This window comes from Crinia signifera, chromosome 6 (assembly GCF_055691185.1).
Source record: "Crinia signifera chromosome 6, ASM5569118v1, whole genome shotgun sequence".
Lineage (NCBI taxonomy): Eukaryota > Metazoa > Chordata > Amphibia > Anura > Myobatrachidae > Crinia > Crinia signifera.
In genome coordinates, this window is record NC_139222.1 from 248,039,111 (window position 1) to 248,063,952 (window position 24,842).

The window sequence follows — 24,842 nt, forward strand, 5'->3', positions numbered from 1 at the left end:
GCTTTTCATACATTGCGTGTTTACTAGTACCCTTAATTGCACTAATGTACAATAAGTATTGTGCCTGCTAAAATGACATCTGCAATATTAATATGATTTAACCATTCATTCTCTTTTTAGTATACTTTTTTAAGCAGTCATTAGCGGCTGAAAGCGGCTTTTTGTAAACAGCATATAGATGTAATTGAGCCCAAAAAAGAAAAAAAAAAATGTTATTTGGAAATAAGTGATGGTAGATTGCAGTGCAGTAAAGGGGCAACACCATGTGCACTGCATGTGGAGCAAATCTAACGTGTGCAGAGAGTTATATTCGTGTCTGTTGTGCATTGTTCTGTTTTCTTTTGTTTGCTTTTGGTATGTGGGATGCCACACAACAGCTGTCCTGTTATTTTTAGGCTGGTAAATTGGTTTTTAATCTTCATTTGTTTTGTTTTATATAGTCAATAGGAAAAAGTAAACAAAAGAAAGCTGTAAACACATCTTAACATAATAAAACCCCACAAATCAAAAATAATTAAATGCGAAGGCATATGTGTGACATTGGGCAGTATTCAATGAGGATAATTCGCCCTGTTTCACGGCAAATTTGTGCTATTTTCGCATTGGAAGGTGATTTTTTGCGTCAGAAAGTGAATCGCCCTATTCAACGTGCACTTCTCGCCGTCTTTCTAGGTGATTTTCGCTGTGTGTCGCCGTGTAGCAAATCGCCATCTTTTCATGGAGAAGTGGAAAGTGAACTTTTAAAATAAAGTTGTTGTTGTTTTACATTTGGTGTAAAAAAAATCAGGAATTTTATTCTGTAAAGGGGCGTGCTATTTTTATATATGTGCTTATAGCACATGAATATATATTTAATGAAAAAAAAAACATTTTTTTTTTTACATATAGCAGCCAGCAGGGGGCCGGGAGCAGAGAGCCGCTCATTACATATTCCGTACTTATGTAATATCTGGGCTCCCGTTTTTCTTATGAGACCGCGTCCGCTCGCCACGCTTCGGGCACGGTGGCTCGCTGCGCTCGCCACACTTTATTAAATCAACTCCATGCGTAGTTGGATAGTAGGGGTATTAAAATATGGGGTGCATTTAACATGGGAGCCCAGATAATACATAAGTACCACATATTCATATATTCACTGCTCCCGATCATTACATATGCACGATCGGGAGCAGTGCATATTTGGTCCCCTGCTGGCTCTCCGGGGGGCAGCTTGTGCTGCCTGGCTCCCAGGGAGCCCACCTCCCCCCCACATACTTTCTGGGGCAGGCAGGGAGACTTCCATCTCCCTGCCTGCCGCCGTCCTCAGGCTCCCTGCGGCGGTTCACACTCGCTGTCAGAAGCAGCGAGCCCCAGCCTCGTTGAATATGGGGATAGCAGTGGGACAGCGAGGCTCTGGAACACAGCGACTGTGCAGCGAATCCTAAACAGGATTCGCTGCACGCCGTGAATATTTTCATTGAATACTGCCCTAAGTTTAAAGATGGTTAACATTATTTGTTATTAATAACACTTTTACACCCAAAAGTCGGGTCGCAACCAACTTTTTTTACACTGCCGTTCCCACCCGGCTGGATGAACCTAGCAGAAGGGGGCCCTGAGCCAATGAGACCAGTGTTTTGTGTTTTTTTTTTTGAGGTGAACATAATTTTTACCCATGTGGATTATCTATTGGACAAGGGGATCAAGCCTATGGGATCAAGATGTGAAGTATGTAATATAATTATACTTTTTTTGCGTGGATGTCAGTTATTGCGGAACTGGTTCTGCAGTGGGACTACAAGTCCCAGCATGCCCATTAATGCCCCGCATGCTGGGACTTGTGGTTCTCCGAGACCCTGCATGCGGGGGAGGCTTGCAGGTTCCCGTAGTTCTACTACAAAACCCAATACTTATGTTTTAAACTTTTTGTAACCATTTTATTTTACACCATTAGCCCGGCATCCACCGCCCAGGGATGCCAGGGACAACCCTAAGCTTCAGCCTGGGCTGGGGGTACCCTGGAGGAGGGGGGACCTCTTTATTGGGGGTCCCAACTCCAGATGGGCCCCGGCTGACCAGCCAGGGTGTGATGTTTTGGCTGGGGGAACTTACCATGCCTCCAGCTGTGGCATGATACCGCTGGCTGTTGGAGCCTGGTGCTGGTTATAAATATACGGGGGACCCCCATTCCTTTTGTCACCCGTATTTTTGTAACCAGGACCCATCCAAAAGCCCAGTGCTGGTTATAGAAATACAGGGGGGACCTTATTTAATTGTTTTCCCTGTATTTCTGCAACCAGGACCAGCCTGGTTATGCTTGGGGGGGGGGTTTGGAGACACCACAATATTTTTAAATGTTATTTTTGCTATTCTTTACACAGAAAAGCATTGCACAGATCTAATGGGCCCTACACACGTAGCGATGTTTGTAGGGCTTCCTAGCTACCTAGTTCGGGCACCGCTATTGCTCAGCACACAGCACTGACAGCCCACACACAGAGCGAGCTGTCAGCTCTGTGTGCTGAGCGAGCTGACAGCGCCAGTGTTCTCCAGTGGAGAACACTGGCGATCAGCGAGATTGATGGACACTGATCCTCAATCTCGCCCAGCGGCAGCGACGCCCTGGGACGATAATTGCTGTCGCTACACACACACACACACATGCACACACACCGATGTAGAGGCATTTTCTAAGCGACTTTGTCAAACTAAGCAAAGTGGCTTAGAGAATGCCTTAATATCAGCATGTGTGTAGGCCCTATAACTGATCCATGCCGGCTTCAGCCAAACACTCCTGGAAAATGAGGAGTAATTTCCATTTGTATTTTCTGCTGAATTACCAGCCAAATTCAGCAGCACGAATGTTAGCAAATGAGCACACCACAATAGAACTCATGGCCATATATACGACCAAGTTCCATCAATGGTGTACTCATTCATATGCCCGAATTTGGCTGAAGTTGCCGTTCGTAAAAATGGCAATTCAGTTGAATTCGGCTGATAGTAAATCAGCCGTATAGCTTTAAACAGCCATATTGTAGATTGAATGGGTACGAATGGGTGCTTTTGTACCCATTTGAATTTAGTAAATTAACCCCTTTGAGTGTAATGGGAAAGGATAAGCATATGTTAGAACCTAAGAATCCTGGGCTTATTGATCATGTAGACGGTAATGAAATGCTGAAATGTTGACATTTCATCCCTGGAGAACCAGCAGTGATACAGACTCCTGAGTGTTACAGCGGTTCCAGGTCACGGCAGTCATGTGACTCAGACTCTGGATCAGACCTCCTCCTCAAAGTATTTCTCTGCTATCTCTAAACAATAATTCTTAACACTCACATTAGCTCCCATCCCTCTGCACCCCTAACCTAACTCTTCCTGTCCACAGCGTAACCCTAATGCTGACATTCTGTCAATATAGACATTTAAAAAAAAATCAAGAACTTACCTACAGTTGCTTAGACAATGACCTGATATCAGCTGACCAGCCTAATGATTGTTTAGGTGTGCACGCAGGAGCAATAGCCAAAAACATCTTATTGTTTAAACTACCAAACTCCTAGTCCCATAGAAGATTGCCCACACCTAGTGTACAGGGGTCATATTGGGTCACGGTGGATACACACTTCTCATCTGATAAGGAGCATTTAATCCGATAAGCCAAATGATCGGCACTATGTGTACCTGGGCAGATTAGACCTGGGCATGGGGATGTCGGCATATTGGGAGCTGCATGATTAACTTGTGTCGAGCAGAGGTTCCTCAAGGCACCCCAGTGGTCCAGCTTTTAAATATATCCATGGCTCAGCACAGATGGTTAAATAAAATTGACTGAGGCACTAATTAAGTCACCTTTGGCCAAGCATGTGTATACTGTACTTATAACCTGGACCATTAAGGAACCTCTGACATATAGTATTTTGGGTACTTATATGTTATCTGGGTGCCCACTATAGTTAGTACGCTCATACCCCCACTATCCATGTCGGCATGGAGTTAAAGTTATATAGTGTGGCGTGCCACCGAGCCCGAAGCGTGGTGAGGGGACGTGTAAAACTAAGCAAATAGCTTATGGGGGCCCAACTAACATATAAGTACCGTATTTTGTAACCTTGTTAAAAAGTCTAAAACTTAGATGTAATTTTTGCATGTAATTTACTTTCAAAGGTTCCGTTTACAAATGCAAACTGTTTCCTTACTCATCCGCCTAAGCAAATTATTAGGATATTTACTCATTTTATATTACCTTATACCAACAGGTCGCTGAGAACATTTATGTATAGTATAGTGTTTGACTTGTTTAACCCTTTGCTGCTAAGCTGTTTTTTCCACCCCTTATTGAGCCTGTTTTGCCACTTTTGGGGGTAATGTTTTTTTTTTTTTAATGCAGTGCACACACATATATCCTACTGTTGTGATATACATGCCATTTGGGGGTCGCTAAAGCATGAAATAATAGCTTTAGAAATTAGGCAACCTATCTCATGAAATGAGAGGCTAATGGCCCTTTTGGGCCGCATTTGGAAAGCACAGCAGATTCCCAAAGATGCCGCAATACAGGCACATTACAATAGACTGAGCAGACCACTAGGTAGCTATTGTAGAGTTGTAGTTTGTACAGCATAATTGCCCTGCAGGGATGTTTTATACCCTTCCCGACAACCCTTTTGGCCTACTCATACTATTATATACATAAATATGTGTCTCTTGGTCTGGTTATTGATTGATAGAAAGGAATCCATTTCTTAAGAGAGGTTCTCTGGAAGCAGGATCATGGTTTTAAAAGAATTTTCATTACTCATTGTAACGCCACAACATGACAGCACCCATGACGTACTGAGACTACAAGTCTCCCACGGCGGCACAGGGCGAGTGGGAGCACAGGTTAGAGCGTTTAGGAGTGTCACGCTCTGTGCTAGTTAATGAATAGACTTGGAAACTTGAGCAATTGTGCATTAAAAATGTCTTCTTGCCTTCACTTTCATATGCTAATTCACTTGTGAAAGTATTAGACGTTATCTTGTGTGTGAAGACTGTTAATCAGAAGGCGCGGTCATAAATATGAGGGGTATGGATCATTAGGTCACCAGCATTATGGTTGACGCCATTAGGTCGACATGCATTTAGGTCAACATGAGTTAAGGTAGACATGCAGGAAGGTCGACATGACTGTAGGTCAACAGGGTCATTAGGTCAACTTGGGTAAGGTCGACAGGGTCATTAGGTTGACATGGGTAAGGTCGACAGTGAAAAAGTAGACATGGTTTTTATTTTTTTTGTTTTTTTACTGTAATGTCAAAACAGTCAACATAAACAGTAAAACGTAGCACCGCGTCCCCTCACATGGCTCGCTGTGCTCACCATGCTTCGGGCACAGAGCCTCGCTACGCTCAGCACACTATTTTCTTCTCCCACCACACCCCAGTGGATGGTAGGGCATGAAATACCGCCTGTCGGCACATGTCGTGTCCACATGGACACTGAAACGTAGCACCGCGTCCCCTCACATGGCTCGCTGCGCTCGTCATGCTTCAGGCGCAGTGTCTCGCTGCGCTCAGCACACTATTTTATTCTCCCACCGCGCCCTAGTGGATGGTAGGGCATGAAATACCGCCTGTCAGCACATTTTGGATCCAAAAAACAGTAAAACATCCCAAATCGAACAAATCGGGATGCGGTCATTTGGTCTGCAAATTTATGGTAGACAGTCATTAGGTCGACACCATTAGGTTGACATGGGTCTAGATCGACATAGGAAAAGGTCGACATGGTTCTAGGTCGAACGGTTATTACTTGAACAGGTCGTTAATTCGACAGTGTCTAGGTCAACAGTCAAAAGGTCGACATGGGGTCTTTCACTGTTTTTTTAACCGACATGTGCCATCCACTAGGATGTGGTGGGAGAATAAAATAGTGTGCCCGACGCATGGCGAGCACAGCACAGCGGTGCACTTTAAAATGTGTCCATGTCGAATGTGTTGACATTCAGGTAAAAAAACAGTGAAAAACCCCATGTTGACCTTTTGACTGTCAACCTAGACATTGTCGAACTAATGACCTGTCGACCTAGAACTATGTCGACCTCTTCCCATGTCGACCAATACTCATGGCGACCATTTCTCATGTCCACCATCATGCTGTAGACCAAATGATCCCAACCCAACTAATCACCCTGTCAACCATACCTATGTAGACCTAATGTCCCTGTCGACCAACCTAGTGTCGACCTAATGCTTGTCGACCATCATGCTGGTGACCCAATGACCGTATCCCAATATGAGATAGGCAAGATGCAGCTTAGTAGAGCAGGGACACTTAGCACTGCTCAGCCCATACCATGTATTTGTAAATCTGTTTGCTAGGTAACATTGTAAAACCTGCTCACTTCCTGCATTGTTGCATCATCCCTAGACTTCCTTATACTGAGTACTGAAGTGGGATTGCCCTTGTTATGACATATCATCATGCTTTGGAATGCCTAATATAATGGGCGCACTCTGGATCGATGCCAGTATTCACTCATGTTTCCTTTCTTTTCCTCAAGTATGTCTACATACATTCTTCAGCGATGATATCACAAAGGGCCAGTTAATGTGCTGTAGTGTTCATGGCGATGTAAAGGTGGGGTCCCACAGGCTGAGTCTGCTGAACAGAATCTGTGCCCACACATCTTTCACCTTTCAGCCAATACCTGGGGGTGTATGATGCTGATGAGGGGGAGCTTTTGTAGCTTCTCATTTGTCCCCCATTTCACCTTCATCTCGGTTATGGTATAAATGATAGACAGTGTCTAGGTCAACAGTCACTAGATCGACCACTAATAGTCGACACATAAGAATGGTTGACATACCCTAGGTCAACATTGACAGATGGTCGACACAAGCTTTAGTTTGACGTGAATAAGGTCGACATGAGTTTATCACCTTTTATTTTGCTTAACCCCTTCATGACAGAGCCAGTTTGTGCCTTCATGACAGAGCCCTTTTTTTCAAATCTGACATGTCTCACTTAAGTGGGGATAACTTTTTTTTGCTTTTACTTATCCCAGTGATTTTGAGATTGTTTTCTCGTGACACATTGTACTTCAAGTTAGTGGTAAATTTTCGTCGATACAGTCTGTGTTTTTTTGTGAAAAATACCAAAATATCGTGAAAAAATGGAAAATTTAGCAATTTGCAAAATGTTAAATTTTCTGCTTGTGAGACAAATAATCATACCACTCAAAATAGTTAATAACTAACATAGACCATATGTCTACTTTATGTTTCCATCATTATTTCAACTTCCTTTTAATTTTTTTGGACACTAGGAGGCTTACAATATGAATAGCAAATTCTCAAATTTTCATGAAAATTTCAAACACTGATTTTTTTAGGGACCAGTTCAGTTCTGATGTGACTTTGAGGGACTTGTATGTGAGACACCCCCATAAATGATGCCATTTCAAAAACTGCACCCCTTACAGTATTCAAAACAGCATTTTGGAAGTTTGTTAACCCTTTATGTGTTTCACAGGAATTAAAACAAAGTGTAGGTGAAATTTCAAAACTTCTTTTTTTTTGCAGAGTTTCAATTTTAATACATTTTTCTAACGAATACAGTAGATTTTACTAGAGAAATGTGACTAAAAATTGATTCCCCCAATTCTTTTGTTTTCAAAAATATCCTATATGTGGCCCTAGTGTGCACGTTGACCAAACCACAGGCTTCATAATAGAAGGAGCACCTACTTGATTTTGGAGCCTCCTTTTTATGAGATTTTTTTTTAGGCACCATGTAGGTTTCTAGGCACCATAAGTGCTAAAAGTTAGGAACCTCCCCCACAAGTCACCCCATTTTGCAATCTACACCCCTCAGGGAATTCATCTAGGGGTATAGTGTACATTTCAAACCCCCAGGGGTTTCACCAATTTTGGTATAACTGGGATGTGAAAATGGAAAATTACATTTTTTTACACCAACATGCAGTTCTGGCTCAAAATTTTTCATTTTCACAAGGAATGAAGGAGACAAAGCACCCCAAAATCTGTGCCCCAATTTCTCCCGAGTACGGCAATGCCTCACATGTGACCAAAAAATACCAGTTGGGTGCATGGCAGGACTCAGAAGGGAAGGAGTGATTTTTGGATTTTGCAGCAAAGATTTTGGTGGAATGAATGGTGGGTGCTATGTTGCATTAGCAAGACTCCCAAAGCACCAATACAGTGGAACCCCCCCACAAGTCACCCCATTTTGCAAAGTACACCCCTCAGGGAATTCATCTAGGGGTATAGTGTACATTTCAAACCCCCAGGGGTTTCACCAATTTTGGTACAACTGGGATGTGAAAATGGAAAATTACATTTTTTTACACAAACATGCAGTTCTGGCTCAAAATTTTTCATTTTCACAAGGAATGAAGGAGACAAAGCACCCCAAAATCTGTGCCCCAATTTCTCCCGAGTACGGCAATGCCTCACATGTGACCAAAAAATACCAGTTGGGTGCATGGCAGGACTCAGAAGGGAAGGAGTGATTTTTGGATTTTGCAGCAAAGATTTTGGTGGAATGAATGGTGGGTGCTATGTTGCATTAGCAAGACTCCCAAAGCACCAATACAGTGGAACCCCCCCACAAGTCACCCCATTTTGCAAAGTACACCCCTCAGGGAATTCATCTAGGGGTATAGTGTACATTTCAAACCCCCAGGGGTTTCACCAATTTTGGTACAACTGGGATGTGAAAATGGAAAATTACATTTTTTTACACAAACATGCAGTTCTGGCTCAAAATTTTTCATTTTCACAAGGAATGAAGGAGACAAAGCACCCCAAAATCTGTGCCCCAATTTCTCCCGAGTACGGCAATGCCTCACATGTGACCAAAAAATACCAGTTGGGTGCATGGCAGGACTCAGAAGGGAAGGAGTGATTTTTGGATTTTGCAGCAAAGATTTTGGTGGAATGAATGGTGGGTGCTATGTTGCATTAGCAAGACTCCCAAAGCACCAATACAGTGGAACCCCCCCACAAGTCACCCCATTTTGCAAAGTACACCCCTCAGGGAATTCATCTAGGGGTATAGTGTACATTTCAAACCCCCAGGGGTTTCACCAATTTTGGTACAACTGGGATGTGAAAATGGAAAATTACATTTTTTTACACAAACATGCAGTTCTGGCTCAAAATTTTTCATTTTCACAAGGAATGAAGGAGACAAAGCACCCCAAAATCTGTGCCCCAATTTCTCCCGAGTACGGCAATGCCTCACATGTGACCAAAAAATACCAGTTGGGTGCATGGCAGGACTCAGAAGGGAAGGAGTGATTTTTGGATTTTGCAGCAAAGATTTTGGTGGAATGAATGGTGGGTGCTATGTTGCATTAGCAAGACTCCCAAAGCACCAATACAGTGGAACCCCCCCACAAGTCACCCCATTTTGCAAAGTACACCCCTCAGGGAATTCATCTAGGGGTATAGTGTACATTTCAAACCCCCAGGGGTTTCACCAATTTTGGTACAACTGGGATGTGAAAATGGAAAATTACATTTTTTTACACAAACATGCAGTTCTGGCTCAAAATTTTTCATTTTCACAAGGAATGAAGGAGACAAAGCACCCCAAAATCTGTGCCCCAATTTCTCCCGAGTACGGCAATGCCTCACATGTGACCAAAAAATACCAGTTGGGTGCATGGCAGGACTCAGAAGGGAAGGAGTGATTTTTGGATTTTGCAGCACAGATTTTGGTGGAATGAATGGTGGGTGCTATGTTGCATTACCAATACAGTGGAACCCCCCCACAAGTGACCCCATTTTGCAAACTACACCCCTCAGGGAATTCATCTAGGGGTAAAGTGTACATTTCAAACCCCCAGGGGTTTCATCAATTTTGGTACAACTGGGCAGTGAAAATGAAAAAAATACATTTTTTTACACAAAAATGTACTTCTGGCTCAAAATTTTTCATTTTCACAAGGAATGAAGGAGACAAAGCACCCCAAAATCTGTGCCCCCATTTCTCCAGAGTACGGCAATGCCTCACATGTGACCAAAAAATACCAGTTGGGTGCATGGCAGGACTCAGAAGGGAAGGAGTGATTTTTGGATTTTGCAGCAAAGATTTTGGTGGAATGAATGGTGGGTGCTATGTTGCATTAGCAAGACTCCCAAAGCACCAATACAGTGGAACCCCCCCACAAGTCACCCCATTTTGCAAAGTACACCCCTCAGGGAATTCATCTAGGGGTATAGTGTACATTTCAAACCCCCAGGGGTTTCACCAATTTTGGTACAACTGGGATGTGAAAATGGAAAATTACATTTTTTTACACAAACATGCAGTTCTGGCTCAAAATTTTTCATTTTCACAAGGAATGAAGGAGACAAAGCACCCCAAAATCTGTGCCCCAATTTCTCCCGAGTACGGCAATGCCTCACATGTGACCAAAAAATACCAGTTGGGTGCATGGCAGGACTCAGAAGGGAAGGAGTGATTTTTGGATTTTGCAGCAAAGATTTTGGTGGAATGAATGGTGGGTGCTATGTTGCATTAGCAAGACTCCCAAAGCACCAATACAGTGGAACCCCCCCACAAGTCACCCCATTTTGCAAAGTACACCCCTCAGGGAATTCATCTAGGGGTATAGTGTACATTTCAAACCCCTAGGGGTTTCACCAATTTTGGTACAACTGGGATGTGAAAATGGAAAATTACATTTTTTTACACAAACATGCAGTTCTGGCTCAAAATTTTTCATTTTCACAAGGAATGAAGGAGACAAAGCACCCCAAAATCTGTGCCCCAATTTCTCCCGAGTACGGCAATGCCTCACATGTGACCAAAAAATACCAGTTGGGTGCATGGCAGGACTCAGAAGGGAAGGAGTGATTTTTGGATTTTGCAGCACAGATTTTGGTGGAATGAATGGTGGGTGCTATGTTGCATTACCAATACAGTGGAACCCCCCCACAAGTGACCCCATTTTGCAAACTACACCCCTCAGGGAATTCATCTAGGGGTATAGTGTACATTTCAAACCCCCAGGGGTTTCATCAATTTTGGTACAACTGGGCAGTGAAAATGAAAAAAATACATTTTTTTACACAAAAATGTACTTCTGGCTCAAAATTTTTCATTTTCACAAGGAATGAAGGAGACAAAGCACCCCAAAATCTGTGCCCCAATTTCTCCAGAGTACGGCAATGCCTCACATGTGACCAAAAAATACCAGTTGGGTGCATGGCAGGACTCAGAAGGGAAGGAGTGATTTTTGGATTTTGCAGCTCAGATTCTGGTGGAATGAATGGTGGGTGCTATGTGGCATTAGCAAGACCCCCGAAGCACGGTGAAATGATGAACCTAATAATCCATAGATGTGTGGTATATTTTGAAACACTCCTTTATACATAGGCCGGGTTTGTCGGGGCAAGTTTCACAGTGGAAAATAGTTTCCTTTCTTATTCCCTTTTTATAGCAAACTTTGCACCTTTTTTGTGTCCTGCCCTTTCTTGCAGTGGAGGGGATTTCGTTGGGAAAATGCTGCCCTGGTACAATACGGGGGCCAGTACTAGAAGTACTGGGGCCCTCTGCCTGCTGATTCCCAAATGTTAGGCTCTTTATGACTTCCTCTTGAAAGTGCATAAATGTCCCCCTCTGGCCGGTAGAACGGAATAGCACGTAAGCGTTATACAGTGCCATCTGGATGATATACACGGCCAGCTTCTTGTACCAGATATTTGTTTTCCGCAGGGCACTGTACGGCTTCAGTACCTGATCTGAAAGATCCACTCCGCCCATGTACTTATTGTAATCTAGGATACAATTTGGTTTTGAGGTGTGGGTACTGGTACCTCGTACAGGGATGGAGGTGGTACTGTCTCCATGAATTGTTGTCAGTATAAGGACATCCCTCTTGTCCTTATATTTGACCAACAACATATTTTCGGTGCATATTCCCCTGCTTTCACCCCTTCTCATTACTTGGGCAATGTGCGTTTTGGGGAGGCCTCTTTGGTTCTTGCGCACAGTACCGCAAGCTGCTGTACCTCTTGAACCAAGGGCCTTAAACAGGGGGATGCTGGTGTAAAAGTTATCCACATAGAGGTGATAACCCTTATCCAGGAAGGGGTGCATTAAATCCCAGACAATTTTTCCACTAACACCTACGAGGGAGGGGGGGCATTCTGGTGGTTCAATTCTTGAATCCTTCCCTTCATATACCCTAAACTTGTGGGTGTACCCTGTGGTGCTTTCACACAGCTTATACATTTTTATGCCATACCTTGCCCTCTTACTGGGAAGGTACTGGCGGAATTTAACCCTTCCTTTAAAATGTATAAGGGACTCGTCGATACTAATACATTTATCAGGGATGTATAGCTCTGCAAATTTGGCACTGAAATGATCAATGACCGGCCTGACTTTGAATAGTCTGTCAAAGGTGGGATCATCTCTGGGTGGGCACTGTGCATTATCGGTGTAATGTATAAATTTATGGATTGCCTCAAAACGAGCCCGGGGCATGGCCATACGGTGAAATGGGGTGCTGTACAGAACATCTGTACTCCAATATTGCCTAATTTGTGGCTTTTTTACTATGCCCATATGTAACACCAGACCCCAAAACGTCATCATCTCTACTGCATCTACAGGGGTCCACCTAGCAAATGATGATGTGGGGTTTTGAGCAATAAACTGCTGGGCATATAAATTAGTTTGGTCCACCATTAAATTTATAAAATCATCAGAGAAAAATAATTTGAAAAAGTCAATTTCTCTGAGACCTGTTGAATCAAATTGGATTCCTGGGATGGCCAAAAACTCAGGAACCTGGGGCTCAAAATTGTCTGGTGGTGGGGTCCATACGAGATCAATTATTGGGGGGGGGGGTCTCAGCTGCTCTACGGGGGCGTCTTTGAGGGGGTCCCTCATCATCAGAGGAGGAAGAGGAGCTTAAGACAAATCCTTCAAATTCCCCGCTTGCCTCACTGGCTGTGTCAGAGTCAGAGGCAAGCATGGCATATGCCTCCTCCACCGAATACATTCTCCTGGATGACTGGGACGACATTTGGGATGACATTTGGGATGCCATTTATATTTTTGTGTTACTGGTAGTGAAATGTTTCAACACGTGTATAGTGTAGGGGGGGGTACAAACTTTATTTCAACCCGGGGGGTATGTAGTGTGTAGTGTGTATGTAGTGCAGAAAAAAAAAAAATACAAAAAAAAAAAAATTGAAGGGTTCAAAAAAAAAAAATGGAAGGGGTTAAAAAAAAAAATGGAAGGGGTTAAAAAAAAAATGGAAGGGGTTAAAAAAAAAAAAAAATGGAAGGGGTTAAAAAAAAAAAAAGGTCCTGCGCCAAAAATTGAGCACAGATGTTGGTCAGTAACGTCCGTCACTGAACAGCGCTCAAAGGCAACAGGAATTTGATCCAAAAAAAAAAAAATAGATCAACCCTGTGCCGAAAAAGCTGATCAGTGATGTACGTCACTGATCAGCGCACAGTGGCCACAGGACACACACAAAATCACAGTGTGTGTAAAAAAAAAAATGTCAAAAAGACCCCACAGCACTCACAAAAAATAAAAAAAGGTGATCAGTGATGCGACACTGATTACCAGTGAGGGGCAGCAGGTGCACAACCTTTGGTGGTACTGACAGGTATATATAAAAAAAAAAACCTCTGTACCCCCAAAAAGTTGCTGATCACCTCAGATATAGTGATCAGCACAAAAGGCGGGGGCAGCAGACACAAAATTTAGCACTCTCTATCACTCTCTGTCACTATCTCTCTCTATCTCTCTATCTCTCACTATCTATCACTCTATGACACTGCAGCAGCAGCACTGACAGGTATATCTATATATAAAAAAAAACCTGCGCCCCCAAAAAGTTGCTGATCAGTTAATTTATACTGATCAGCACAAAAGGGGGGGGGGCAGCAGTCAGTTATATAAAAAATATATAGCACAATCTGTCACTATCTCTCTATCTCTATCTCTCTCTATCTCTCTCTATCTATCTATAGCTCTATCACACTGCAGCAGCACAAAATATAGCACTAGGCCTCTCTATCTCTCTCTATCTCTCTCTATCTCTTTCAGTTATATAAAAAATATATAGCACAATCTGTCACTATCTCTCTCTCTATCTCTCTCTCTCTATCTCTCTCTATCTCTCTCTATCTTTCTCTATCTCTCTATCTATAGCTCTATCACACTGCAGCAGCACAAAATATAGCACTAGGCCTCTCTATCTCTCTCTATCTCTCTCTATCTCTCTCTCTCTAACTCTCTCTCTATCTAATAAATCGCAGCAGCACAAGATGTCACAGGATGTCACAAGATGTCACAAGCATAAGCAATATCAATGATCAGGTAAGTATTTTGGATGGGTTCTGGTCAGTATAGGCGGCAGCTGGGCACGGTGACCGCACTGCACGCTATTCCAGACCGGAATGGCGTCTGCAGTGCAGTCACCGTTAGTTTAAACCCCCCTCCATGGCTGTGATTGGTCCGTCGGTCCGACGAACCAATCACGGCCTTTGGGGGCGGGAGGGGTGAGGTGGGGTGACACCAGTGTCACCCTTACACCCCGCGGTGATTGGTGCTGTACTTTACAGCACCAATCACCTCCGATCCCGTGTCACCGGCGAACGTTATTCGCCGGTGACACAGAAAACGCTGTGAATGGCTGTTCACAATGAACAGCCAATCACAGCGATCGCCGACGGGGGGGCGGCATCGCCGCCCCCCCTGGGCATGCACGGACATGTCTGCTGTCAGGGACAGCAGACATCGTCCCTCTGTCACTGCGTCTCTAGACGCAGTGACAGTTTTAAGCCATGACGTATATATACGTCAACGGTCGGGAAGTACTTCCCGGCCATGACGTATATATACGTCAAATGTCGTGAAGGGGTTAATATGTCGACATGGGCACCGTATAATTGTACCGTATCCCCTCGCATGCTTCGGTCATGGTGCGTTCCCGCTCTATTCCCACTTGGATAGTAAAGATTGAAAAGTCTCATTTAAAAAAAAAAAACCTTGAAAAGTGAATGTCCACGGTTTCTATGTCGACCACAAGCTTGTGTCGACACTTTGTGAATGTCAACCTTGGGTATGTCGACCATTTCAAGGTGTCAACTTCCGACCTAGACATTGTCTACCCAGTGACTGCATACCGATTTTATTATGTATCGAATCCTGCTTTTTGCTGTTTTTGGAAGTTTACTTGATATTTGTGATAGTACATAAAAAATTTAAATTTAATTTACACACATTTGCTTTTAGTTTGGCCATTTCTACAACCTTAATGTTATGTCCAAACTTTGGCCCTCCAGCTGTTGTGAAACTACATGTCCCATCATGCCTTGCCACCATTTTGTTATTAGGGAATGCTAAAACTGGCAAGGCATGCTGGGATGTGTAGATTCACAACAGCTGGGGGGCCACAGTTTGGACATGCCTGCTCTAAGGCATTCTTTGTGTGGCTACTGCATGGAATTACTGACGCTGGAATCTGTTTTTATGCCGTGACAATTTTGCAATAAAATAAATAACCTTTGATCGCGGGCATTTATTTTCAGGGGATCACAGAAGTACAGCAGGAGCTAAAGACCTTGATGGCTTGATGCAAGAAATGTACAGAGAAGAAAGCCGAAAAGCCAAGCTGGAAATTGGCGATGTCATCAGAGTCCGAGGCTACGTCAAAGTTTTTAGAAATCAACGCGAGGTGGTAGCATCTACATTCTGTAAGTCATGACCTCCACTTCAGACTATGAGATGGATTAATGTATATAGGAATGAATCCAAAAATATACTGGTAGGTTAATTGGCTTCCAACTGAGCCTAACTGCCGCTGAAGCTGAACCTTCCAGTGGGCTCAAACATGTGCTTCTCACTTGCAGTGCATGGGTGACGTCACATGTGCACCCGTGCACTGCAACCCTGGGAACGCTAAAGCCTCTGTGCTGTCAGAGGCTTCAGCAGCTAGGCGCAGGGGACTTGATTGCGATCTACCAGCGGGACCTCCACGATCGACGGGTAGATCGCCCTTTAGGCCAGCCTTGAGCTAGATGGTCTAGAAAACGTTAGGAGACCTTGAGGACCCTGTAGGCCAATCCTGCCCTAAACCACATGTTGCAGTATAATGGAGCTTCCTCATTGGGGTCAGTCCTATTAACTGCAAGGGGTGTGATGTGCTGTTGCCACGGTGACTCGCACCCACGTGATTATTGCGGCTAATTAGATTGGCCACAGTGTGAGTGTTACCTGAGGGAAATGCCACTATCTGTGTGCAATGTTATGGCCACATTGTCCAAAAGCAAACAATGTTTCAAATAAATGTTGTCCCATGCAGCATATAAAGACACAGTAATAGATTCCAGTCTCAGTACAGTATGTCTGGCACCCAGCCAGTGTGTATGGGACGACTGATGGAGCTGAGGCCATTTCCACTGAACCTTTACCAATGTCACCAGACGTGGAAACATTTCTGACCTACACCGAATAACAGAAAGGATTAATGGGGGGACACAACAGCTTACTATACCATGCTACGCACTGCATTAGGAAGTACATACCTTGCTGTGGTCTTTATTATTTTTTAATTATAAAAATATGATGAATTTACAATAGTTAATTGTAAACATATATAATTCCATAAGAACATCTGTACTGTTATTTTCTATGTACGTTTGCCAGACATTTTCCAACATGTGCAGTTAGACAATTCTTCGTACAGAGGGAAACCATTAACAAATACATTCCAATTTTTTAAAGGCATAAAAAAAGCCCTGTAAAGGCCTCTTAATTAACATTGCATACTTATTGTGTGTCCTGTCTGCATTGTACACAAGGGTTCACGCTGCACACAGGAAGTGGTCATCATTGACTGCACACAGGAAGTGGTCATCATTGACTGCACACAGGAAGTGGTCATCATTGACTGCACACAGGAAGTGGTCATCATTGACTGCACACAGGAAGTGGTCATTATTGACTGCACAAAGGAAGTGGTCATTATTGACTGCACACAGGAAGTGGTCATTATTGACTGCACACAGGAAGTGGTCATTATTGACTGCACAAAGGAAGTGGTCATTATTGACTGCACAAAGGAAGTGGTCATCATTGACTGCACACAGGAAGTGGTCATCATTGACTGCACACAGGAAGTGGTCATCATTGACTGCACACAGGAAGTGGTCATCATTGCAGTCTACGGAGAATGTTTATATAATAAAATGATGTCTGCATGTGAGTTTCCTGCTTGAGAGGCCATGCTGCTACAGACACAGTGATTCGGGGGGGTTATGGTATAGGAGATCAACGGTGTCTCTATCTATCATGTTATGGTCCACCACGCTTGATCGTACCCATCTAGTTAGATGCCTAAAGATAGTCGACTGTGTCTAGATCAACCGTAACAAAAGTTAGACGCAAGCGTTAGTTTAATGGGAGAGTAATTGACAGCAGCAAGCTCGACATGAGTTTTTATGTTTTTTTGGTGGCTAGGTCAACGTGGACACCAAATAAGTGTACACTGTCCCCTCTACATTCGGCACTACACTACTGTAATCTAGCTCTATGGCCACTTGGATGGTGACGTTTGAATCAAGTCGGTCTAAAGCAAAAACACGTGAAAATCTCATGCTGACCATGTGAGTGCTGCTCATGTTCCCGTCAACCTAATGCTTGTGTCTAAGTTTAGTTACTGTTGATCTAGACGCTATCAACTATCTTTAGGTGTTTAACTAGACTCGTTCAACTAAGCATGGTCAACCGTAACACGGCCGATCTAGACACCCTTGACCGGATACGGATGAGGGGCAGTCACCCTTGGAGCATGCTTGTCAGGGGAAGCCAAGCAATGGTATAAAGGCAGCTTTCCTATGTGGACCTCAGATGTCTATATTGTATCATTTATATTACTGCGTGACTATCTCTGTATCTTATGTGCCAACAGAAAATGTTGCCATAGAGGGTTAGGCGAGGGAATGAGTGCAGTGGCGGTGGATGCCAGCTCATCTGCTATATTACATCCCAGAGTAATCTGCTAATGCAGGTGCCGGAGGGATGCTGCAGTGCTCTGTGTTACTTAATTGGGATAATCCCCAGTGACAAAATGTAGATTTCTCTCCCCTGAAAATCCTTTATTAACTTAGAGACTCTTAATTAGGAGCTGCAATGACCAGAAATGTTCTAAGCCTCAGTCAGTTTGTTTCGTTGTTTTAATCAATGAATTTGAGCCAATCCCTGCATTTCACCTGCCATGGCTATTTGGTGATGTCTGTTGCCCCTGAAGTCACTCATTAATTGACATGTCTGATGCCCACCTGTGCAGTGGTCATTTAATGCAGGACAGCAGACTTACAGCCACATCCGTGTGTGATCTGATCCACATTCAGATAGGTATGGGTTGGTAGATCCACAGTGTCTGGGCCGACAGTTAAAAGGTTGATCTATCAAAAGGGTTGACATAAATATGTCGACATGCATTAGGTCGATATTGGAAAAGGTCGGCATGAGTTTTTTGGTGTCTGTGTCGACATAGGTCAACATGGACACCGTGTAAGTGCACCGCATCCTCTCGCATGGTTCGCCATGTTTGGGCGCGGTGCTTCGATGCGCTCGGCACACTATTTTCTTCTCCCTCTATGCCCACTTGGATGGTAAAGCATGAACAAGTCGGTTTTAATAAAAAAAAAAAATACATGAAAAACGCATGTCAATCTTTTCACATGTCGACATTTTTCATGTCAACCTTTTGCTTGTATCGACCTTTTGCCCACGTCAACCTAATGCATGTAGACCATTTTCATGTGTCAACCTTTTGACTGTTGACCAATAGTGGTTGACCTTTTGACTGTCAACCTATACACTGTCGACCTAAGGCCACATCTCTTTTCAGACCTACAGATGGAGCCTCTCAGCCAGTGCTGGTAATCGGCAGATTCCTGTAGCTGGTAATCGCCGGCAGAGAGGCGCTCCATCTGACTGGGACGCGCAAGCGCCTCACATGCACGCGTGTCCCTGTCAACACGGTGGCGGGGAGCGCTTTCCCTGCCCGTCTCCACTTCAGCGAGACAGGCAGGGTTAGGAGGGAGCTGGGGGCATCGGGGGAGCTGCAGCGGGGGCGGAGGGCTCCATCGGAACGGGGAGCGTGAGCCTCTCGTGCGTGCGCGGCCCCTTCCGGTGGATGGTGGCAGCTGGCAGTTGGCGATTCGATCGCCAGGAGCAGCTCTAATGAGAGCTGCTCCATCTGTAGGGGCCAAAAAAACACCAGATTGTAGTGTAAATCAAGTGTACCAACGCTTCAGCTGAGCCATGCAGTGATGGGATTCGTTTCAACCTTTTTCACATCAGAAGTGATCAAATCCAATCAAACCAGGGTTTTTTAATGTACAAAAATGTTTTAATGTGTTTTAAAATGTAGCAGCACCCAACACTGATTTGTTTATTCCCTCCATAGAAATGCAAATATTAATCATAGTAATTCTGTGCTTTACATCCTTTTAAAATGTTCTTTGTATTTTAGATAAAGTTGAGGATCCTATGCTGGACCTGCAGGTAGCCAGGATGCTGGATCTCCCATACTTGTACAGAAATGTCTATGACAAACCCTTCATTGTCCCTGATCACATGAGGGATCCCTCACGGCTCTCGTAAGTTTCTGCTTTCCCCATCCCATGTAACAGTGCGGAGTTCTTTATATAATATCTTGTGACTTAGACGTAATCACCTCCAGGTTTTTCTTAAAGCAGCAATCATTTACACTGCACACTCAGTTTGATTTTGCCGTGTAAATGATTGCCGCTTTAAAATAAACTGGAGATTTCTTACCGAATCCCTCACTTTCTGAATCTCTCATCTTATTAAATTTCACCCTTGGTTCGAATTCGGTTCTTGGTCTGGATAAAAAGGAATAAAATAATTGTTGATTGTTGATAAACAATCAATAAAATCCGCTAAAATCATGTAATCTGAGCGGTTAAAAAAGCAAATTCAGATTTAAAATCCATATTGAAAACTGCAGGACCTCGCTCTGAACTTGACATAAGCCTCGTTACAGCCCAAGCTAGCGTAGTTAGAAAGCACACAATATACGCTGTGCATCAGGCCCTACATTGGTAAATACACTTTGACGCGTATGTCTCATGGTGATTATAACCAGCATACTTCTATGTCATGTGTAACTACCAGCTATAATGGCAACATTGAGTATTTATAGGGTAAGTCATTCGTCAAAACTGTATCGTTTTTACGTTAATTTGAGGGATTGGTTATGAGCAACCCGAATATGTCTGTCACAGTAAATGAGCTCAAGGCGAAGCTTCATTCCAGTGACACATATTTATGGGTTTTTAGGAGTTCAAGTCAGGTATGTGACCATTGTTTCCTACAGTCACATTTTACAGACTATTTCTATTGTAATCAACCGTTTCACCGTGTAACTTTCTGGCATCCTGATTTTCTGATTTGCTATAGGATGGTTCAAGTTGGGCAAAGTGTAAGTGAGTTCCGGCAGATCTTGTGGTGCTTCTACCAGTGTGTAGTGCTACTCAGCGCAGCCATACCCCCTTCAGTGACGTAACTAGATACATATGGGCCCCATAGCAAAAGGTTGTAAACTTGTGATCACAAGGGACCCGACCCGCCCGGCCCGCCGATGGGAGGGTAGGAGGTCGGACTTGCCTGCCGGTCCAACCTCCGACTCCGGTCCAGTGTGCACGGCACTGCGCATCGGACCTGAGTGGACATCACACTGACCCAATTTGGGGCGATTTCTCAGCACATTCCGGGTGAAATGGGCCCAAATCAAGTAAGTGCAGGGCTATTTTTGTGCAGGCTCCAGCAGGAACTGTGGCCCTTATTCTAGTTCACTCTTTCTGACAAAATATTTCTCAGATGGACAAAACCATGTGCACTGCAGGTGAGGCAGGTGTTACTTGTCCAGAGATAATTAGATTTGGGTGGGGTTTTACACCTGCCTCACCTGCAGTGCAAATGGTTTTGTCCATCTAAGAAATATTTTGTCAGAAAGAGTGAACTAGAATAAGGGCCACAGTTCCTGCTGGAGCCTGCACAAAAATAGCCCTGAGTAAGTGTATGGGGGCCTTAATGCAGTTGCCCGCCTGAATTAAGTACAACCTAGGCGACCACGCAAAACAACTTTACAGGAGTGAGGAAACTGAGGCAAAGCCGTTCACTACGTATGCGCAACTGGGAAAATGCCACGCCACCTATCGCCAAACACTGCTACAGCAAGTCCCCTTTTCATTTGGGCACACCTTATAGCAGGCTGTATAAGTGTGGTACAGAACAATTATCATGTGTATTCTTGTATTCTATTCTGTAACAGAGAACAAGTGGTCTTGCCGCGCTCCAGCATCATTACGCTGCTCAGTGAGAGAATACGGGCGTTTCTAGAAGAGAACAACATTTGCAACTTTTACCAACGTGAACTGGAAAGTGTTCCGTCTCTCCTCTCCACTGCACAGGTGCTGACGGGGGAGGGGCGGGCTGGCTGACCCTTCCGACCCTTGTGTTAGTCATGAACCTTTCTTCTGTTCTCTTACTTGTGTCCATTACATACATCCCGTCATAAGGTCACATGGTACTGCTGTCTAAAACCAATACTGTGTATATCTGGGGCCGTCACAAACCAGCCCTCTCTACCCTCCCGAGTCATGACTGTACCTCCTTCATCAACTTTGGATGCACTTGTGGTTTTCTGTATGATTTATCTTTTGTACAATTTGTTATTATGATTGTTTGGCAACGAAAAATGTTATGGGGCCTTACACAAATAATGCAGATGTTAGTGATGTCACACAGATATAGATATTCACCCAACTAAAGGTGCCCACACAGAGGCAGAACTCTGGGAGGCAATGGAGTCATCTGCTGCCCGGGCTCCTGCTCCCAAGGGGGCACCTCTCCTCCCCTGCAAGTTTGAATCAATGAATTGAAAGCTGTTGATATCACTTCTGTGGCTGACTCCCCCTCCCAGCAGGACCATAGAAGTTACAGGTTTTTTTATTTTAAACATAATACACATAACATACATACACATGCATACTTACATTTATATAACGTGGTGTGTGTGTGTGTTGGGGGGGGGGTCACTAGTATTTATCTTGCCTCCGGGCAACTGGGGTGAACTTACGCCACTGTGCCCACACGCTGAGCGTAACGCAAGCTGAAAACATTGTAAAGTACAAAAAGAATGTGCTGCACATACTTTTTGGAATAGATTGAATCGCATCTAGTCCAAAACGCACAATATAGCCTAGTGTGTACACTTCCTGTCATTAGTTATGTGTTGTCCCGCTCCTCGTTATTGACACCCTCCCTTGTCCAGCATGTTTGGACGAGGACAATCCTCGCTAATGACAGCCATGCTGTAGCGGCAGCACGACCGTTGCTCCCCTACCACCCCCCTGCTGTCGCTCAGCTCGGAGCCGGCATTGGCAAGTGTGTTATGTGTAAATGACACCTAAAAACATACCCAAATAATGATTTGGGCACCTTTTTATAGTTTTTCTGTTATGCTTTGGGGATTTGCTTTTTAGCCATTGTGACTTTCTCAGTGACACGTGCGCTGATTGTTTACAGAACTGCCCCAGTGTCACATCCAGTTCCAGAGAAATTCACACCCTGTTCAAAGAAGCCATTCACTGTCTACAAGAACAAGGCATTGTGTACCAGAAAGGCAGCGACGTTTATCAAGTAAGAAAGAGTTCTAGGTAATAATCACTGTTTTATGAGCAGTGCTATAACCACAAGAATTCCCAGGATTGACGCTTCTTCCTTGTGTACTTACTGTATATGAACATTGCATAACTTGAATGTCTGGGGAATACCTTCATTGCATTAATTAAAGTAGCTGTATGATTTTCAGATAGAGTAGATACTGCATGATGTTGTACATTCAGATTGTTGACATTGACATCCACCGTGCCAACAATTACACAAGGTTGACATCTAATATTTCGCAATGGGCCTGCTTCAGACCTATTCAACTTTAATTTTAACACTGTCCTCCGAATTCGGGGCAGGCGCTGACATCATCGGACGCCAGCTGTCCGCCCCAATCAGGCATCGACAGCCTGTGTTCGCATGGGAACGCCCTGCGTTTCTATGGGCGCGCCCATAAATGCTAGGAGTTCTCCTGCTTCCCAAAGAGTCCCTTCCCTAATAGAGATTACAATCTGTATTCTGTTAGCCAAATAAGTTCTCAGAATATGGATTGTGGGTGGAGACCAGAGTACCTATTGCAGGCCCGGCCAACCTGTGATTCTCCAGCTGTCGTGAAACTACACATCCCAGCATGCCCTGCCACAGGTTTGCTTTTAGGGAATGCTTACACTTTAGCAAGGCATGCTGGGACTTGTAGTTTAATAACCGCTGCAAATCCAAAGGTTTTCAAGGTCTTACATAGAGGAAACTCATACAAGCCTGGGGAGAGTATACAAACTAGACACAGTTAGAGCCATGATGGGATTTGAAACCAAGACGCCAATTTTATGTCACTGTTGATATTGTAGATGTCAACATTTTGGGTGTCAACATATTCTACCACCACCTGCATTTGAGTTCTATAATGTGTTATTTGGAAATGTGAAGGTGTCTGACTTTGACAGCATATTACTTGTTACTGTGTAGGTAACAGATCGAGACAAGAAACTGTATAAAACCACTCTGAACATTATTCAGGAGGACTGCAAAAGGCAAAGGCGTAAGTGGCTATTTTCTGAGTGCATGCTTTATACTCATACGCAATTAATATATCCTATTGGCTTTATAGTTGTACCATTTAAGGCAATTTTTTTGTGGAAGGTTTCACTAAACAAAAAACTGTACTTTAAAGCAATATACACTCTTATGGTCAATTATTGTATTACAATAAATGGCCTTACCTTTATCAGTCAGTTGTACATGCTGTGTATTAGAGCTTTAATGATCATTGCTCCATCTTTCCATAGGTATGCTTACATTGGTATCTGCTTTAAAGTGTAAGTTTGGTAATATAGAAAGTATAGACAACAAAACAGTGTGTTCTTTACAGCAGGGGTACTCAAACCTTGCTCTGGGACCCCATCAGACAATAAACATAATTACAGGACCCCAGTAAGTTACTACAGAAGGTCATCACATCACATGTGTAGTCAGCAGACAGCACATACATGGCAGCACTGTGGAGGCACAGAGTGATGGGAGGAGTCTGATATACCATAACCCATCACATCACATGTGTAGTCAGCAGACAGCACATACATGGCAGCACTGTGGAGGCACAGAGTGATGGGAGGAGTCTGATATACCATAACCCATCACATCACATGTGTAGTCAGCAGACAGCACATACATGGCAGCACTGTGGAGGCACAGAGTGATGGGAGGAGTCTAATATACCATAACCCATCACATGTGTAGTCAGCAGACAGCACATACATGGCAGCATTGTGGGGGCACAGAGTGATGGGAGGAGTGTAATATACCATAACCCATCACATCACATGTATAGTCAGCAGACAGCACATACATGGCAGCATTGTGGAGGCACAATATAATGGGAGGAGTCTAATATACCATAATCCATCACATGACATGTGTAGTCAGCAGACAGCACAGACATGGCAGCATTGTGGAGGCACAAAATGATGGGAGGGGTCTAATATACCATAACCCATCACATCACTTGTGTAGTCAGCAGACAGCACATACATGGCAGCATTGTGGAGGCACAGAGTGATGGGAGGAGTGTAATATACCATAACCTATCACATCACATGTATAGTCAGCAGACAGCACATACATGGCAGCATTGTGGAGGCACAATATAATGGGAGGAGTCTAATATACCATA

General features: G+C 43.8%; 1 protein-coding gene across 3 annotated transcripts in view; it reads left to right on the forward strand.

Moving 5' to 3' along the window:
- STN1 (STN1 subunit of CST complex) overlaps positions 1-24,842 on the forward strand; it is an 81,426-nt gene that overhangs the window by 47,388 nt on the left and 9,196 nt on the right. For all 3 annotated transcript variants that reach the window (XM_083149275.1, XM_083149273.1, XM_083149274.1), the window contains 5 exons: positions 15,556-15,720; positions 19,509-19,635; positions 21,333-21,471; positions 22,589-22,702; positions 23,639-23,711. In XM_083149275.1, the coding sequence (XP_083005401.1) occupies positions 15,556-15,720; positions 19,509-19,635; positions 21,333-21,471; positions 22,589-22,702; positions 23,639-23,711 (618 nt within the window). The remainder of the gene's footprint in view (positions 1-15,555; positions 15,721-19,508; positions 19,636-21,332; positions 21,472-22,588; positions 22,703-23,638; positions 23,712-24,842) is intronic.